Here is a 20,686-nt window from a genome sequence, read left to right on the forward strand (position 1 = left end):
AGAGAGAGAGAGAGAGAGAGAGAGAGAGAGAGAGAGAGAGAGAGAGAGAGAGAGAGACTAGACCTGAGGAATATCATGTACCTTGGATTAGATTACAGTTCAGCTTCTTTTATTCCAAAAAGAACCTATTCAGCCAGTACCAGATATTCCCTGGATGCCTTCCCATACTAATGATGCATCTCGGTACCTTAGCCTTCAGTCAGTGACCTTTGCCCACCCTGGATATCTCTACCCCCTTTCCCCAAGCACATAATTAGTGGCAAAGGTGTGTGTGTATGTATGTTTGTGTGTATTGGGGTTTCTGTTGCTAAAATATAATTTGTGTTAGAAAGGCCAGTGTTTTATTGTAAGTAGGTACATGAAATTTTTGGGAGGGGAAAACGTAGGACCAAGGAGAAATTTGCAAATTTCTGGATTAGTGGGGAGGATTTTTTTTCTTATTTAGACGCTGTCGGGATTAAGAGAGCACAGATTGTCATTCTTTTCTTTTCTCCTTTAAAAAAAAAAAGATAACAATTTGGACATGGAAGGGCTGGTGTAAATGAACTGGAGAAAACAAATTCAGGCCCCAATCCTAACTGCTCCCTATGAAATCGGAGTCACGCTGGCTCTGTTGGGCCATCCACACAGAGGGCTGCTGCTCCTGCTCAGCCTTCCCTGTTGAGGTTATGTTTCTTAGCCTAAGTGCATGTACATGTTTCCAAATCTTTGATATGATTTCAGAAATAGTTGCAATGTTGTACAATGGAATCCCATGGACTCTTTCATCTCAGTTCTTGAGTTATGTTTAAGAACCTATGTACTCTTTTGTCTATGTTTAAGAGACTATCTATGGACACCTTTTCTGCTAGCAAACAGATCTTATTTTGGCTGTATATAGTAGCACTGGTCCAGGGGGTTGGCTTCCAGAGAGTATATTATAGCTAGGAGACCACCCTTCCCAATTGCTTAGACCCCAGGCTCTGCAGAATAACACTGATACTTAAGGCCAGTGTTTTCCTCTACCACCCTTCCTAGGAGTTAGCTGTTAACCGTCAGGGTCTTCTACCAACATAGCCCCAACCACTATTCATATTCTTGCCCTTTCAGAAGAAACAGGCTAGAAATCTGGGCATATCATCTTGAAAAGTTGCCAATTTGCAGGCTAGAGAGACAGGACTAATAACAGGGAAGTGGTTTTATTCTCACTCTACCCATGGCTCACATAAATAGCATCAGATATTACATAATAATAGGACACCGTATCTTGATATCTATTCAGGGATAGAACAAGCACACAAGATAAAAGAGCTGAGGAGAGAGAAAGAGAGAGAAAAAAAAAAAAAAGAACAATTTCACTCATAAAGGCTCCTGATAGCCATGCTGTCAAAATATTTTTTCAATCCAAAAGAACAGATGTGGATAATAGAAGGGCTGCTCCTTTCCACAGCACAAAAGAAAGATTAAAGTTTGGATTAACAGATCTTTAGGTTTTCTCCAACAGCTGTAGATATTAAGAATGAGACCGTGAGTCATGGGGAGAAAAGCCCCCTGGGACATTTTGGCCATTAAGGATGGAGCACCTCATTATTTCTGTCCTCTTCAACCTGAATTGGCTCCCATGGATGCTGCAAAAACCGACAAAGCAAGGTTATAATGGGAATGCTGCTGAGCAAGTTGCATGGAGACACCAAAGTTGTGCTGGTAAATTTTAAATGAGCACTCGAAGCTGTGTGTCTAAATGGTACCTGACACATAGGAGTAAAAGAAACCTGAGATCTATGGAGTATTGTGTTTGCCAATTCAAGTCCAGGAGCAGTCATGGAGGTTTTCAGGAAATATTTATACCTGTCAGTTGCACATGTCACATTGCATCTTGTAACTCTTTCCCAGCAGCTCAGCATGGCTTGTGAAGTTTTCAGCCTCCCGGAGATATGGCAGCGGGTAGGTATTGTCCTCGGCTGGGTAGGAAGCTGACTTCCAAGATACAGGCACCATGCAAGGGATTCAAACCTCAACTATTCAGAGGTGAGTCACCTTGTGAGGTCAAACTTCAGTCCATTACACTGATAGAAAATAAAAGCTAGATATGCACAGAGGCAGGCCTGGTGGGAGACTGAAACTTCTCAGTGGAGGTTACATGAATGCGGGAGCAACGATCAAGTGTTTGAATTCGGATGATGCTTAGTTCTAAGCTCTCCAACAGCCAACTCGAGAGTCTTGCTTTCTCTTGTTGGTAAATTAAGGACAACTGTCACCCGACATGGTCAGAGTGGAGAATGGGTGATGTAACAGTCATAAAAAGTGCTTATGGCTAGAAACTGCTGACAGAATCCAATGTGCATTATAGACAAGGCGAGGCACCTGGAGGCGCAGTTGGTCTTATGAATTTTGCAGAAAGAAAGATTCAGGACACACGTATGCATCTTACACATGGTTTAGTTGAATGACATGCAGTGAACTAGAGAATGTTCTAACCGGCTGAGTTGTGCCAAAAATCAACAACTTTTAGGATAGTTTGTTGACTCTAAACTGGCCACTGAAATCTGGGTTGGTTCATAAACAAGAGCATGAGACAAATAGAGATATGTGTGTTTTGCTACCTTTATCGTTTGTTTGTTTGTTTGTTTGCTTATATTTGTTTGTATAGGGGTATGTGTATGCTGTGGCATGTGTGTGGAGGTCAGAGGACAGTTTGGGAGAAATCAGATCTCTCATTTTGCCATGTAGGTCCTGAATATTGAACTCAGGTCATCAAGCTGGGAAGCCCATACTTTTACCCATTGAGCCATCTTACGAGCCACTGTGTGTGCCTTTTAAATTCCCTTCCTATGAATGCTTAGTATCATCCCAAGGGAGCTTGTGGGAATGAAGGAGAAAGCATGATTAATTCACTTATCTGCTCAGAATGTGTTCTGTGAGTGTGCCAGCTGTGGTCAGGGCCTGAATAAGGACCACTGAGGCAGTCTGTCCATTAAGAGACAGTCACCAACCTTTGTCCATCATTTCAATATCAAGTGTGCTTGTTGTGGTCACCTTGTGGGTTCTTTCCATTTTACGAGAGAGGAACTGCTAGCTCTGCTCTGAAGTCATTCACATGAACACCTAGAAGTCATGAACAACTGTCTCGGCACTCGAGTGGGCAGTGGCAAGAGAAGAAGTCCTCCACATCCTTCTGGGGATTTGCAGAGAAATTACCGTGCCCAGCTTCGACAAGCTCACAACTCCTACCCCCACCTCCACAGACTCCTCCTCCTGCTGCTGCTGAGGAAGGCAACCCTACCACCAGCGTTTGCATAGATAAGGAGGAGTGCAAATAGTTTCTGTTCATGGAAAATTAGAATTTTCCTTCCCTACTGAATGTTCAAGTTCTTTGCCTGGGATATAGTTCAGTGGTACAACAACACTTGCCTAATGCATGCTATGCCCCAGCTAAGCACAGCTAATAATGAAAAAAGAAAAAAAAATGTTAAAAGTTCTCAAACTTAGCCATTCAGGACCAGAGCAGCTCTGGTCTTTAATGGCTTCATTCGGCCAGAACCCACATTGCACTTGTGTTAGTCAGTGTCGTTCAGGGGCAGAGGAAGACATCTTACCACACCATGTCTGAGATTAGCTTGAGTTGAGTGAGGTTTCACACATGTGGGTGATGATTTGGAGAAGATGGGGGCATCTGGGACCTTCTTGTATGAAGGCCTCTGTGACCATCTTGTAACCACCATCACTTCAAGACTATCATTTCTGGTGACTGTATCACCTCAGGTAACTTGACAGAAGGGTCATGAGAGGTCTTGAACCAGAACCATCTAAGAAACCACTTCTGAACTCCTGCTTCTCAGAACGTAACAACTAAGTCATGTTTGCTCCTTCACACTGCTGTGCTTCGGAGTGATTTTTTAATGCAGCAGTAGATTGATGTCATGCTTACTCTAGCTCCAAAGGTTGACTCCCGCTTTTCTGATTTCCAAAAACCTTTCCTGAAGACACTGTGCCACATTTACATCAGAGAACTTTTCTTTTTTTATTTTTTTTTTTGGGGGGGGGGGAAGGGGTATGTTTCGAGACAGGGTTTCTCTGTGTAGCCCTGGCTGTCCTGGAACACACTCTGTAGACCAGGCTGGCCTTGAACTCAGAAATCCACCTGCCTCTGCCTCCCAAGTGCTGGGATTAAAGGCGTGCGCCACCACGCCCGGCTCTTGCTTTTTTTTTTTCAGAGAACTTTTCTATACCACTTGACTCCCCACTTTCTCATCATTTCTCAAATTCATTATTACTGACTTGGGACCAGGGGGTGGGGGAGTGATGGCTCAGTGTGTATCTTGGTGACTTTTCTTGTTGCTGAGATAAAAGGCTCAATAAAAGCAGTTTAAAGACGGAAGTGTTTACTCTGTCTCACAGTCAGTAAGCATAGCTCTCTATAGTGAGCAAGCCTGTACAGCAGGGACTTGAAGCTGCTGGTTACATGGCCTTGGCATTCAAGAACAGGGAAGTGATGCATGGTGCTGCTCAGGTCTGGTGAAGTGGTGCCTCTCACATGTTCACTAGCTCTGCCTCCATGAGATTATGTCCCATTATGCAGTGAATATTGGAATTAACACCCTCTGCAGGTTCAGAATTTCAATTTGTTTCCAGCAGGTGGTGCTGTTTTGGGAAGTTGTGGAAACCACAGGAGGTGTAGTCCAGCTGGAAGAAGTAGGTGACCAGGAGCAGGTCCTTAACAGAGTATTATTCCTGGCCACTTCTTCCTGTGTGTGTTTCCTAGCCCACCACTAAGCGACTCAGTTAGTCAAGATGATCCCTCACAGGCATTACCAGGAATCAACCTAATCTAAATGACTTCTCACAGGGCATGCCTCTAGGTTTGTCCCCTAGGTGACTTCATATCCTGTCAAGCTGAAATTCAACACAAGTCACCACAGTGGGGAAAGCACTTGCAGCACATGTGTGAGGACTTGAGTTTAGATCCCTGTACCCACATAAAAGCTGGGCACGGTGGCACACATCTGTAATCCAGTGTAGAAACAGGCAGATCTGAGAGGCTCATTGGATGTTTACTTTATCAAAAAGCAAAACAAAACAAAACAAAACAACAACAGAAAAACAACTAGCAAGTTCCCCTAGAGACCCTTTCTCAAAATACACAAGGCAGAGGGCAATACAGGAAGGCATCTGGTGTTGATCTCTAGCATTCACTCAGATATGCATGGGAGAGCATACTGGTACACACAGGTACATACATGCATCACACACATACACACACACAGAATGAATGAATGAATGAATGATTAAATACATAAAAGAATTATAGCTAAGGCAACTTTAGCTTCTACTTACAGCACAATGACTATGTGCCAAGTAAATATCAAACTGTCACTGCTATCTGTATGCTCTCAGGGTCCTGGAAGGCAGTTATTATTATCTATATTTCAAATGGTGAGACTTGGAAGCTTTTAACAAAATTTCTTCAAAGAAGGGAGTTGGTAATGGAGCCAACCCTTTTTAGCTATAGTTGCATGAACCAAACAGTGTCCTATATAAAATAGTCACGGTGGCACTTCTTCTCTGCCAGTTTTAGTCTTTGCAAAAGGGAAAGTAGGAAGGAAGATGAGCTATCATGTAGGATGCTTGCATTGTGGGAGGGGTGGGAGGAGAAGTGAGAATTTTTATGCAGTACATGATTTGAGCATTTAGCTCATGAGAAAATGTTACTCTCTCCTGCCTCATCTTACATCTCTATATTAAGGAAATAAAATAAATTCTCTTTGGGGTCTTTCTTTCCCCTCCCTCCTTTATTCCATTTCTTAACCCTCCCTCACTTTCTATTCTTCCTTCTCTTTGTTTCCTTCTTCCACTCCAACCTCCTTATCCTCCATTTTGGAAGAGAGGTTTTAGTTAGTGCCTTACTATATAGCACAGGCATCCTCCTGCCTCAGCCTCCCAAGTTCTGAAGTCATGGGCATGCACTACCTCACCTGGCTGATTGTCGTCCAAAATCCAATACTGTCATATTTTATAGTAAAACTGTGATTACTGGTGCCAAATACAGATAAGTATAACTAAACCCTAAATTAATATGAAGAAAAAATGATACAGAGGAAATTTCAATATGTTCTTTTAGAGTTTCTGTAGGAAAGTAGGAGAAAAATCTGTAACTTTCCACATTGAAAGCCTTTCTCACCTACCCTCAGGCTTTCCTACCCAGCTCAAGAATTTCCACCTTCATTGTAATGAGTTCCAAAACTAATTCTGTATGCCAAACAGGCTTCCAACTCAGGCCCCATTGCTTCCGTTATTGACAAGGTCTCTGGTCTTGACATCTGATTTGCCATAGCTTCATATCCAGTCAGTTCCAAAATGAGTTCACTTTCCAGTTCTTGACAAAGCCCTTTGCCAATTGTGCATTTCCATCATTTTCCTTAATTACTCAGACTCAAAATTTCCACTAACTTGGTCCTACAGATGATGAGTTTAGTCTGATGATGTTTTTAAAAATATGTGCTGTGCAGAATGTCAATGAAGGCAGCATGAAAAGCAGGCATGACTTAACAAGCACTAGACCTAGAAAGTGTATGGCAATAAACTCTTGTCACTGCTTTGCAGTTAGAATTTGTTTAAGTTGAATTCAGGAAGTACTCAGTGCCTGGTGTTTTAAGTTTGATTAGTAATGTGACATATATTTCTGCTTCTTAGCATTCTTAAAGAGTCTTTGCTGACTATCTAGCAGGCATTCAACTATAAACTAATTAATAACTAGTCACAATTGATTCACACTAGATCAGTGCTAGAAGGAAGTCTCAAAATGTCCAGGCTTATTCATTAGTCATTGATCACGTTCTTTCATTGTGTTTCTAAGTGGCAATTCTATACATGCTTCTCACTTCATAGAGCTCTGATTATTGGGAGAGTTTTCTTATCCTGTAAATTTCACATTGTTCATATGGAATCCACCTTGAAGAAAAAGAATAAATGCAAATCCCCAGCATCAAGATCCTGGCTGGGCTTGGAAGTGTGTGTGTGTGTGTGTGTCTCTGTGTGTGTGTGTCTCTGTGTGTGTGCGTGTGTGTGTGTGTATGTGTGTATACTTGCTTTGTTGCCTCCTCATTCATCCACTTATCACAAATCAAATCCCACCACACAAAGCATTAGGTCCAGAGCTTTGCAGAGAACTTGAAAATAGATTTTCTTCAACATTTTAACTTTAATAAATACTTTTTAAAAATTTTGACTTAACTATGTGCTAACCTATCAATAGTAATTTTCAACACATTAGTGCTTGGATAGCCTGGGAATATAGCTCAGTGATAAGGAGCATGCCTAGCATGGCAAGGCCCTGGGTCTAAGCCCCAGAACTGCAAAAAGTAAAATAAAATAAAGTTCCATGTATCATTAGCTATACAGGGAAAAAGCCAAATTCCACATTATCTTGAACAGAACACAGTCTGAGCTGCTGCTTCCGCTGTGAGCTGTTTCTGGGAATTGTCTGGATCGTTGGCAAGTGAAGAGTCCATCTCCTTGATTAGACCTCAATTTGTTTTTTACCAGAATAAACACTAACACATTTAGAAAAGCTGACCTTATTTCATACAGACCTTAAGTATTAGAGGCAGATTATGTTTTCTAATCTGAATTAAAGATGACCTCATAGCTTTAAAAACTCATATATAAGTCCCATTAGATGTATTCTCTATGTCTCTAGTTTTTTTGTTTGTTTGGCTGGTTGTTTTTTGGTTTTTTGTTTTGTTTTTCGAGACAGGGTTTCTCTGTGTAGCCCTGGCTGTCCTGGAACTCACTTTGTAGACCAGGCTGGCCTCAAACTCAGAAATCTGCCTGCCTCTGCCTCCCGAGTGCTGGGATTAAAGGTGTGTGCCACCGTGCCCGACTATGTCTCTAGTTTTTAACCTCATCACATGAGGCTGGCTTTAAATGTGGAGATGCTGAGCTGCCGCCCTTGTTCATGGCTCACTGTGTTCTTGATTAAATAAATGGAACCAGATCAAAACAAGACCAGGCAGGCACAACTAAAGCAGCAATTTCCCCTGCCAGGGGAAAACAGCTTTCTACAGATTGATGCTAAGTGTATAGTTTGATTAAAATATCAACAAGCAAATTTGTTAAGATAACTCAATTTTGGGTTATTAAGAACAAAGACATTTTACATGTTTATAAATGTAGATCATTCTAGAAAATATAATTGTTTAACTTTTAATTAGTGATCATAGTATTATTTATTTTATTATATTTATTGTGTCTTCGTACTGTGAACTATTGAATATAGGGCCATTTAATGTAATAGTAATACATATTATCTCTATGCTTTTAAGACCTAGTGATTTTATTGTGGATCTTTATTTTTGCTTTGCTTCTTTCTCATCCTCTTTAAAATATATATATATATGTATATATATATATATATATATATATATATATATATATATATTTCTGAAACAGAATCTCATGAAGCCAGGAGTTGCTGTGTAGCAGTGGATGACCTTGAGCATTTGGTTCTCCTATTTCCACTTCCCTAATCCTGAGATTGCAGACATGTACCGCCAGTCATGGGTTTTCAGTCTTGAGATACAGCCTATGGCTTGCTAGGCACGCACTGTACAGAGAGAACTACATTAATAGTCTGTCATGGTTTTCATTAGCTTTTCTAGGAGCTATAATTTGGGTGGACAAGGTGACATACACTTTTAATCCTAGAAGTCTAGAGCAAAGGTAGATGGATGGATCTCTGTGAGTTTGGGGCTAACCTGGGCTATACAAAAGATACCAGGCCATCCTAGCTCCATGTATCCATTCTTTCAAAAAGAAAGATTCATAGGAAGACAGCAAGATGCCAGATGATAAAAGTCAAATGTGCCCCACTGTGGTATTTATTTACTGCTTTTAATATCTGTCTTTTCATTCTTATTTTAAGTATGAAAAAGCCACAGCCATCCCATGACATAAACTTCCCAGAAGGGCTAAAACACTGTGCCCATTCCTAAAATTGAGTGTCATGTCTGTTGCAATCAGCACTAAGCTAGTATGTTAAGGCAGAACTCTGTATCCCAGGCTTGATGCCATATAGATATTCCAATGGCCACACTGCCCTTTCATCTTGTCACAAGCAGAAGAACTGAAATATTTTGGAGAAAGGCAATGTATATGCTAGACATTCCCTGGTTGAAGACATGCCTTTAGAGATGTGGCCAGCATGGCGGCCAGACAAAGCTTACCATTACGTAAGTTTGGGAACATTCAAAAATGTTTAAAAACTTTAAGTGCATTCTCCCACCACCTCTCCACACAACTTCGTCAGACCTGCATAGCCTGAAGCATACAGGTAAGCTCCCCTTCCTGTACCCACCTTCTCTGCTTGTTCAGTCCTCTGGGTAAGCCAAGTTACCTGAAAAGCCTGCTGTTCCCTCTGGACCTACTTTTCCCCCACACCTTTCTGCCTATTTTCATTAGCCTTCAGATCCTGAACCATATAAGTTAGCTTGCTTTCCCTAACCATCTTCCCTGCATGCTCAGTCCTCTGGAGCACACAATCTGCCCCAAGCATCCTGCTAACCTAGACAGACCTCCATTTCCCCAAAACCTCTTTGCTCTCCTTCATTGAATCTGTGGCTTCAGAACCATACAGATCTGCAGATCCTGAAACATACAGCCCAAGGATATCGATCAGAGGCCTGCCACACCAGAACCATTGAGGCTAACCCTACTCCAAATACCTTTTATAACAGGAACATCCAGTTACCAAAGCCATCCAGATGGCTAAAGGTCCTAGAAAAAAAACACAATCAATAAAAGTAAGGGCAATATGACACCTTCAGAGCACAGCAACCCTACTACAGCAAGCCCTAGATACAGTAGCACAACCCAAGCATAAGAAAATGACCTTAAATCCAAGCTTACAAAGATGTTAGAGGCCTTTAAAGAGGAAACAAATAAATCCCTTAAAGAAATACTGGAAAAAACAATCAAGCAGATAGAGGTCTTTAAAGAGAAACAAATAAGCCCCTTAGAGATATACAGTTAAAGACGTAAAGAAAATAAATAAAACTGGGTAAGATCTGAAAGTGGAAATAGAAGCAATAAAGAAAACAGAAACTGAGGGATTCCTGGAGATGTAGAATCTAAGAAAGCAAACAGGAAAAACAGATGCGAGCATCACCAACAGAGTCAGAAAATGGAAGAAAGAATCTAAGGTATAAAAGTGGCAATAGAAGAAATTGATACATCAATCAAAGAAAATGTTCAATCTAAAAACTGCCTGACACAAAACACCCAGGAAATCTAGGATACCTTGGAAAGACCTAAGCTAAGAATAATAGGAATAGAAGAAAGTGAAAAGTCACAGTTCCAAGACTCAGAAAATATTTTCAACCCAATTATAGAAGAAAACTTTTCCAATCTAAAGGAAAAGATACCTATAAACATACAAGAAGCTCATAGAACACAAATTAGACTGGACTGGAAAAGAAAGTCCTCCCACCACATAATAATCAAAACACAAAAATCTATAGAACAAAGAAAGAATATTAAAAGCAGCAAGGGGAAAAGGCCAGGTAACATACAAAGGCAGACCTACCAAAATTATACCTGAGTTTTCAAGAGAGATCCTAAAATCTAGAAAGGCCTGGACAGATATCTTGCAACCTCTAGAAAACCACAGATGCTAACTTAGACTACTATACCCAGCCAAACTCTAAATCACCATAAATAGAGAAAACAAAGTATTTCAAGACAAACCCATATTCAAACAATATCTATCCACAAATCCAGCCACAGAAAACACTAGAAGGAAAACTCCAACCCAAGGAGGTAATTCCATACCAATGAAATAAGAAAACACACACACACACACATACACACACACACACACACACACATCCCACAAACATCAAAATAAAGGAAATAAAAATCAGTGGTCATTAACATTTCTCAATACCAATGGATTCAGTTCTCCAATAAAAAAATAGGCTAACAGAATTGATGCAAAAACAGGATTCATCATTCTGCTCCATACAAGAAACACACCTCAGCAATGAAGATAGACATTACCTCAGATATAGGGCTGGAAAAAAGTTTTTCAAGAAAACAGATCATAATATCTAGTAAAATAGATTTCAACCAAAATTAATCAAAAGATAAAGGGAAGAACACTTTGTACTCATCAAAGGAAAAATATCTACCAAGGAGATACCTCAGTTCTGAACATCTATGGCCCAAAGGCGAAGGTACCCACATCTGTAAAAGAAACATTGCTAAAGCATAAGTCACACATCGAATCCCACACATTAGGAGTGGGAGACTCCAACACCCCACTCTCTCCAATTGACAGGTCATCTGGACAAAAACTAAACAGAAAAATAATGAAACTAATACACATTACAAATCAAATGGACCTAACAGACATCTATAGAACATTCTACCTGTCCTGGCTAGTTTTGTGTCAACTTGACACAGCTGGGGTTATCACAGAGAAAGCAGCTTCAGTTGAGGAGATGCCTCCATGAGTTCCAACTGGATCAAGAACTTCAACATAGAACTGGATATGTTAAATCTCATCAAAGAAAAAGTGGCAAATACCCTCGAATGCATTAGTGCAGGAGACAGTTTCCTGAACAGAACACAAGTGGCTCATGCTCTAAGATCAACAATTTATAAATGAGACCTCATGAAACTGAAAAGCTTTTGTAAGGCAAATGAAATTGTCAATAAGACAAAATGGCAGCCTACAAGTTGAGAAAGGATCTTCATGAACCCTCCACCTGATAGACAGCTCATATATAAAATTTATAAAGAATTCAAGAAGTTAGACACCAACAAACTGAATTTTAAAAATGGGATAAATAGCTAAACAGAGAATTCTCAACAGAGGAAACCCAATGACTGAGAAGCACTTAAAGAAATATTCATTGCCCTTATTCATCAGGTAAACCCTAATCAAAACAACTTTGAGGTTCCATCTTATACCCACCAGAATGGCTAAGACAAAAAACTCAAGAGGGAGCACATTCTGGTGATGATGTGGCACAAGGGGAACACTCCATTGCTGATGGCAGTGCAAAGTTGTACAACCATTTTGGAAATCAATTTGGAGGTTTCTCAGAAAACTTGGAATAGTTCAGTGTCAAACCCAGGTATACCAGTCCTTGCCATATACCCAAACGATGATCCACCATGTTACAAAGACACTTGCTCAACTATTTTCATAGCAGCTTTACTCATAATCGCCAGGAACTGGAAACAACCTGGATGTCCCTCAATTGAAGTATGGATAAAGGAAATGTGCTACATCTATATAATGGAATATTATTCAGCTATGGAAATCACAAAGACATTATGAGTTTTGCAGGCAAATGGATGAAACTTGAGAATATCTTCCTAAGTGAGGGTACTCAGTCCCAAAAGGATATGCATGGGATGTACCCACTTAGAAGGGGATATTAACCATAAAATACAGGATACTGGTGCTACATTACCCAGACCAAAGAAAGCTAAACAAGAAGAAAGGCACAAGTGAGAATACTTGAGTGTCACTTAGAAGGAGAACTAAAATCATCATAAGAGGCAGATGGAGGGATCTGGGTGAGAAAGGAGATAGGAAGAGGAATACGAGGCTCTAGATCAGGTTTTGGGGAGAGACAGAATAGATGGTCAGATGGCCATGAAAATGAATGGAAATCGGCAGCTGACAGGGCGAGGAGGTATTGGGCATTTCCAGGACAAGAAAGAGACCTGATTTAATGGATATGCTCAAGTATCAATGGGGGTGACTATAGCTGTGACTCACAGAATTGGAGATATGGAACTTTAAGAGGCCACCTTCTGTAGCTAGGCAGGAAATCTAGAGGAGTGATAGAGACACCCACAAAATTTTCAGCCCAAAATTTATCCTGTCTACAAGAAATGCAAGGATGAGGGATGGAGCAGAGACTGAGGAAATGGCCAACCAATAACCAACCCAACTTGAGACCCATCTCATGAGCAAGTTCCTGGCACTATTAATGATACTTTGTTAAGCTTGCAGACTTGAGTCTAGCATGACTATCCTCTGAGAGGCTCCACCCTTGAACTGACTCAGATCAATGCAGAATACCCACAACAAAACAGTGGAAGGAGCTAGGGGACACTTAATGAAGAATAAGAGGAAGTATTGTGGTGCCCCGAAGGAAATAGGAACTCCTCAGGAAGACCAACAGAGTCAATTAACCTGGACCCTTGTGGCTGTCAGAGACTGAACCACCAAGCAAAGACTAAACACAGGCTAGACCTAGGCCTCCCTACACATATGTAGCAGATGTGCAGCTTGGTCTCCATGTGGGTCTGGAACAACTGGAGTGGGGGCTAACCCAAAAGCTGTTGTCTGTCCATGGGATATGTTCTTCTAGGTGGGTTGGCTTGTCTGGCCTCAGGGGGAGAGGATGTGCCTAGCCTCTACGGCTAGGGTGGGGATGGGGAATGTGGGAGAGAATGAGCTGGAGGGTAGGCAGTGAGTGGGACGTGAAGTAATTAAGCAAAAACAGCCATCCCAATTGTACCGGATCAGAAGTCTATAAGCAAAGGACCTGGAGGTAAATTCAGTGGTAGAGTGCTTGCCTAGCACCCATAGTGAACAAAGCTCTGGGTTTGATCCTCAGCACTGAAAAATAATAAATAGTGGATAAATCTTAATCTGAAAATCCATAAGCAAACACTTTCTGATATTTGAATGCACCTCACTAATTTACCTTTCTTCAACTAAGACTTTTTTTTTTTTTATTTTCAAGTATTTCTACAGGATCCCTTAGAAATAAATTGTGTTCATATACCAGGGAACACAGTCATAACATAGGAAACTCAACCCATAATACTATTTCTTTCATGGCAGGAAACTAATTTTCTTTTTCTCACAAGTAAGTGGAGAATGATCAGGGTTTGTCACTATCTACACAATCAAAACAGAGCCTAACACAGTACTTGCACACAAATGTTGCAGTGTTATTCATGATAGTCAAAAATTAAAAAAATGTTTCTCAGCTGATGGGTGGATAGATAAAATATACCACATCCCTGAGATCAAATACTTTTCAATTGTAAAAACAAAAATATTGATTTATGCCACAACATGTACAAACCTAATAAACATAAGTGAAAAAATTAATTAAAAAAGCTTTAAATGCTAGTACTTAATCAGCTCAACGGCAGGTGTGGCCAACCCTTAGCAACACACAGATATGGATAGCTATGAGTCTGTCTAAACACTAAATCATACCCAATAACAAAATCTGAAATGTACTTAAAGCATTCCATAATTTGTAACTTGATGGCACGGTCCTCAGCTGTAAACTTTGTAGATGACAGCATTATGGTATTGGCCTGTCTGAAAATTGGACATAAGCTATGCATAGACCTGCAACATGGGGGCAGTAAATAATTGAAAAGAGAGTTGATTTAGGTGACCACCACTCTCCAAAGCACAAGGACAATCCAAGTCTAATCTTCTTTAGAAAACATACCCCATAGATTGGTCTTTGTGGGGAGGAGGTGGAGCTTCAGGGTAGTGTAAAGAAAGTGGATCAGAGAAGCATAATAAATCATGAGATTATGTTCCGTTATGCAGTGAATATTGGAATCAACACCCTCTGCAGGCTCAGGATTTCAATTTGTTTCCAGCAGGTGGTGCTGTTTTGGGAAGTTGTGGAAACCACAGGAGGTGTAGTCCAGCTGGAAGAAGTAGGTGACCAGGAGCAGGTCCTTAACAGAGTATTATTCCTGGCCACTTCTTCCTGTGTGTGTTTCCTGGCCCACCACGAAGGGACACATGCTCTTGTCGCCTGTCTTCTTCACCATGATGGAATGAATCCTTTGAGACCATGACTCCCTCCTCCATTATCGGCTCTATGAAAATGTGAACTTAGTAATGGAAGAACGCTAACTCGGCAAGGCTTCTCCAGCTTCCTGAGGCTGCTTTAAGAAAGCAGAGATTCATCAGGAAAATGCAAATAAAAACAATGGCCTAGTCGTCCATCATTGGGAAGAGAGGCCCCTTGGTCTTGCAAACTTTATATGTTGCAGTACAGGGGAATGCCAGGGCCAAGAAGTGGGAGTGGCTGGGTGGGGGAGCAGGGCAGGGGAGGGTATAGGGAACTTTCAGGATAGCATTTGAAATGTAAATAAAGAAAGTATGTAATTAAAAAAATAAAAAAAAAGAAAGCAGAGATTCTGCGATCTAGCCTCATGATGTTTACATGCATGCTCTCATAATTCCTTCTTCACCACGAATAATAAAACTCCAAATTCTATTCTATTTTGAACAGCAAAGCCAGGTAACACAATTCTTCTCTCTTGAGAATTCAAACGACAACAAATTCAAAGTAAAACTTGACAAGTGCATGGGTGTCTGATTTGAAATACATACATATGAAAATAGGTCTCTGGATTCTTTCTATTTTGGTTTGACTCAGAAGACAGTTGAAAGGAAATCTTTAAGGTATCTATAAGTCATTTTCCAGGATTTCTTTCTCTTGCTGTGCACCTGTTATTCATTCTAGCAATGCCTATATAAATACTCTCTACTGGCCTGTCTGTATTATAAGAAATCAATAAAAGAGAGAGGTATCTTTTCAAAACAAAAATGAGGTTAGACATGCAAATACACATAAAACACACACACACACACACACACACACACACAAACACAAGAGGTAGTTTCTACAGAGGCCAGAAACCAGAAGAGGGTGTTAGATGCCCGCAGGATAGAACTGTAGGTAGCTGTGAGTCACCCACCACGATTAACTGAACACAAGTCCTGTGGGAAAGAGTAGTACAGGCACATAAGCCCAGAGCCATTTCTGTATCCCCTTGTTTGTTTCTTTAGAGACCATCATGTTATGTATTCTAGGCAGACCTTGGACTCAGTCCTCCTGCCTCAACCTCCTGAGTTCTAGCATTGTATGCTTGTTGTCCCACGCACAGTAGCTATGTGGGGATTTACAACCATGGTTAAATATCTTCCACAAAGTTTTTTTGGTATTAAGAACATTCAGTATTTGTTACATTGAGGCACATAGTTTGACAGAGAGAAGAGCTAAATTTATAGACTCAAAGTGGTATCATTAGAAGTATGAATTGACAGGCTGGTGAGGTAGCTCAGAGTGTAAAGGTCTTTACCACTAAACTTGATATATGAGTTCAATCCCAGGAGTCCACAGAAAGAGAAAGTACTCCCACAACTTGTTCTTTGACTTCTACACATGCCCCATCCCTCATATGTAAAATAAATAAGCAAATGTAAAAACAAAAAGATAGGAAATATGAACTGATTTCAATGTGATGACACTCTAACTTTCAAAAGACACATTAGGCATTAATAAACTCTAGGAAGAAAATAAAGGCAAGTGATAACATTATAATTCGGTTTCTAGAATGCCAAAAAAGGAGACATAAGCAGAAAAATGATGTTATATTTGGAGTGTTTTTTTCCCCTTTAAAGTGTTAATGAATCAGGCAGTGCAAATGTCCAGTGAGAGCTGGCTAGCCACACAGGGAAAGACATCCTTTTTATAAATAGACATTGCATTAAGTCTCATCTTATACAGAGGTAGCAATCTGTGCTTAACATATTCACCCAGACACCCAGACATACTGTGAAGGGAACAGGGTCTTTTCTAGGGCACTCCTTTTCTTCCAAACCTGAAACGTGAGTTCCTGGAAACACACCTTCAAATGTACTTACCACAGGCCTGTGGACATCCCAGAATGCTCTCTCTTGACTATCGAGGATCTTCCTTTCAATTTTGTCTCTCTTCTTGTCCACTCTGTCAAGATGGTAACGATGAAGAGTTAGAAGGGTTAAGTGTCCTGCCTCTGTACAGAAGGCCACATTTGAACGAAGCTTCCCAAAGACTCACAAGGACTCACTTAGCTTGTGCTTCTGCTTGCATAAAAATGAACTCCCATTTCCGGGCAAATGCTCTCTGAAGCCTGGCCAGGCTCTCCTGAAAAACATAGAACACCTGAGGACATTCTAATGTTCCTTTTAGAGTTTCTAAAGTTTTACAATACACTCTGACTCTGAATCAACTCTGCTCTCGGAATTCAACTCATCATGAGCCTCATGGGCCCTGGCTAGCCTCTAACTCCATATGTAGCTGGGATGACCTTGAGATTCCCTTACCCCCATCTCTGCCTTCCCAGTGAGGGCATCGTTGATAGCTGCCAACATGCCCAGTTTATACAGTGCTGGGGATAGAAAACAGAACTTTGTGCATACTAGGCAAGCATCCTACCTACTAAGCTACATACAGCCCAAGGCATTGACCAACATCACTTTTGTTATAGGAAACCCAATATAAGCACTGAATACTACTTTGTTTGAGAAAAGTGTTGAAGAAAAATTCACTGGCTCTTTCTATGCCCACGTTTTAGAGAGACAGGAAAGCAATGTCTTCCCACTGCTGATCCAATCGGTTTGTTCAGGTCCTGAAAATAGCTATCAGCCCGTGGTAGCCCAGTATTTTGTACTGCATAATGCTCCAAGTTAGTTATCACAACCCAGCAATTGCTTGGACACAATACATTAGACTGCCTGTATCTCATGGTGGTGATCAATCTGATGGCTCTGCTAAATTGGTCCCCAGTGTCAAAGGTTTACAATCCTTAATAGTTTGGACATTATCAATACAGTATTTATCTGGAACTTTTATGGTTAAGTAAGTTTAAAGTAAGATAGGCTTTTCCTTATACATTGAGTTTATATGTTTAACATTCTACTCTTTTTAATATGTAGAGAGACAGGCAAAGAGGGGTTTGCTAAACCACCAGGCTGTCAGATTCAAGGCAGCCTGGTCATTATGATTCATCAGTGCCAAAAGGAAAGAACAGACATGGCCAAAGGCCTGATTTCTTCTCATTTTCTACCACTGTGTGAGCATCCGTGGTACTTACGGCTTCATAATCTGCTAGCTCTAGCCTTGCCTTGTTTTGCATTGTTCTCTTGCAGAGGTAAACAGCTGAAAGGAAAAATACCATCATTTCTTAGCTGCTCATTAACATTGAAACACTAAATATAGAAATTGCACTAAGTGTCAAGATACTTGTCACTGACTCTCAAGTTTAATCTTCTGTTGCCATCCTTTTTAGACAAAAATAAATAATGATGAAAGCACAAGATTTAATATCCAAATACTAGCATTATAAAGTCACAAATAGCTAGAATGCTAAGAGATGGTTATCATTTATTGGCTGCCATACTTTTTTATTAACAAGTAACAATGAAAAGTAAAAATTTTAAAGAGATTAAATCAGTGTAAAATCTAGATAGATAAAAATCATTTTGTAAAATGCAATTTCATGAAAGTGTATCTGATTTGACCACTTTGAATTCTTTCTAGGTTGTATTGTCAACTGCAAGGATGTATCATGTACATTCAAGAGATCTTAGCATCTTTCTTGCTTAATTTCCCAAAAGTCACTCATTGGTCAGTTGCTCTGAGATTCAATGCAATCCTCATCAAAATTCCAACTCAATTCTTCACAGAGTTAGAAGGGGCAATTGGCAAATTCATCTGGAAAATTAAAAAACTAGAATAGCAAAAACTATTCTCAACAATAAAAGAACCTCTGGTGGAATCACGTTTCTGACCTCAGGCTGTACTACAGAGCAACTGTGATAAAATGTGCCAGGTACTGGCACAGTGACAGACAGGTAGATCAATGGAACAGAATTGAAGACCCAGAAATGAACCCACACACCTATGGTCACTTGATCTTTGACAAAGGAGCTAAAACCATCCAGTGAAAAGGAGACAGCATCTTCAAAAAATGGTGCTAACTCAACTGGCAGTTAGCATGTAGAAGAATGCTAATTGATCCATTCTTCTCTCCTTGTACAAAGTTCAAGTCTAAGTGGATCCAAGAACTCCACATAAAACCAGAGACACTGAAACTTATAGAGGAGAAAGTGGGGAAGAGCCTCAAAGATTTGGGCACAGGGGAAAGATTCCTGAACAGATACCAATGGCTTCTGCTGTAAGATCAAGAATTGACAAATGGGACCTCATAAAATTGCAAAACTTCTGAAAGGCAAAGGACACTGTCAATAAGAACAAAAGGCAACCAACAGATTGGGAAAAGTTCTTTACCAATCCTAAATCCAATAGGGGGCTAATATCCATTATATATAAAGAACTCAAGCAGTTGGACTCCAGAAAACTAAATATCCCTATTAAAAAAATGGGTTACAGAGCTAAACAAAAAATTCTCAACTGAGGGATACCGAATGGCTGAGAAGCACCTAAAAAAATGTTCAACATCCTTAATCATCAGGGAAATGCAAATCAAAACAACCCTGAGATTCCACCTCACACCAGATGGAATGACTAAGATCAAAACTCAGGTGACAGCAGATGCTGGAGAGGATGTGGAGAAAGAGGAACACTCCTCCATTACTGGTGGGACTGCAATCTGGTAGAAAATTGAACATAGTTCTACTGGAAGATCCAGCAATACCACTCCAGAAGATGCTTCACCATGTAATAAGGACACATGCTCCACTATGAACAGAGTCACTTACATACAGTGTGCTTCCCATCTCTGCCACTTTCCTTGGTCTGCTTGGCCAGCATCCAAGTTGGCCATGGAAGCAAAGTTATAGAACTGTGAGAGGGGTAGCAGAGCCTGGGGTGGCAAGAGTGCAAATCTTCTCATGTTTAAAATTATCCTGATGGATCTCAGGAATATAGTAAGACAACAAGGTCTGTAGATAAGAGTTCTAATTCCCAGAGCATCTTCTGACTTAACTTTTCATTAAGTGTGCAACCTGGATTCCACGAAGCCCAAGACTAATTAATTATATGGGTCTGCATGTTGAATGAGATCACAGGGTGAGGCTTATTGAATATTCCTTTTCATAAGGCTACCCCTGTGGAGATGCCTTATAAATATGGTCTTTGCACTGAGCTATATTTGCCTTCATTTGAGATAAGGAAACACAGCAGCTGTTATTGATCACTATGGCCTGACTAGCTATGAGTGGTGGAGGCAAGAATGTGGAGTTCATGTGAACTAGAAATACAAAAGCTAAAATTGTACATGGAAAAAGTATAACATATAACTCAAGTATACAGGTGTGTGTGTGTGTGTGTGTGTGTGTGTGTGTGTGTTACCAGGGATTGAAACACAGGCTTTATATGTGCCAGCGAAGTGTTCTACCACTGAACTATATCCCAGACTCCAAAAGGCAATATATTTTTCTGAAGTAAATTCCTTGAAAATTATGTGAGACATTCTTAGTGATGCCATGGCATAAGACCAACAAGCAGTTGACAGGAGGCTATGCCATTCAAGTGGTAGCTAAATAGTAAAGAATAGGATTTGCTTCAAATGCATCTTGACAAATATAGGTTGAGAAGCCCAAGTTCCCTGAATCAAGTTTCTGAATGAGGACTCAGTAGAAAGGGAATGGCAAAGGAGATTCTCTTCGTTCTGGAACTCTCCACAACAACTTGTGGAACAGTCTCTTGTACAAACACTGATGCCTGTGACAAAGCTGTTCAGAATCATACCCCATAGATGGCAGGAACATCAATTACTATGACCCCTCTAGCTAAGGATGAAGACAAGAATGTTTAGTTCATAAGGACTAGATATGCAAATGGCCATATATGTATTTGGAAAATGTACAACACAGAAGCTGAATAATGCAAGTGAAAGATATGGTCAGGAGGCAGCT

At 40.4% G+C, this 20,686-nt stretch overlaps 1 protein-coding gene across 4 annotated transcripts in view; it reads right to left on the minus strand.

Moving 5' to 3' along the window:
* Positions 1-20,686, minus strand: part of Rgs7 (regulator of G protein signaling 7) — a 395,350-nt gene that overhangs the window by 40,406 nt on the left and 334,258 nt on the right. For all 4 annotated transcript variants that reach the window (XM_021156734.2, XM_029479845.1, XM_021156749.1 and 1 more), the window contains exons 7-9: positions 17,902-17,966; positions 16,876-16,952; positions 16,691-16,772 (exon numbers count right to left, since the gene is read on the minus strand). In XM_021156734.2, coding sequence (XP_021012393.1) covers positions 16,691-16,772; positions 16,876-16,952; positions 17,902-17,966 — 224 coding nt within the window. The remainder of the gene's footprint in view (positions 1-16,690; positions 16,773-16,875; positions 16,953-17,901; positions 17,967-20,686) is intronic.

This window comes from Mus caroli, chromosome 1 (genome assembly GCF_900094665.2).
Source record: "Mus caroli chromosome 1, CAROLI_EIJ_v1.1, whole genome shotgun sequence".
NCBI classification, from domain to species: domain Eukaryota; kingdom Metazoa; phylum Chordata; class Mammalia; order Rodentia; family Muridae; genus Mus; species Mus caroli.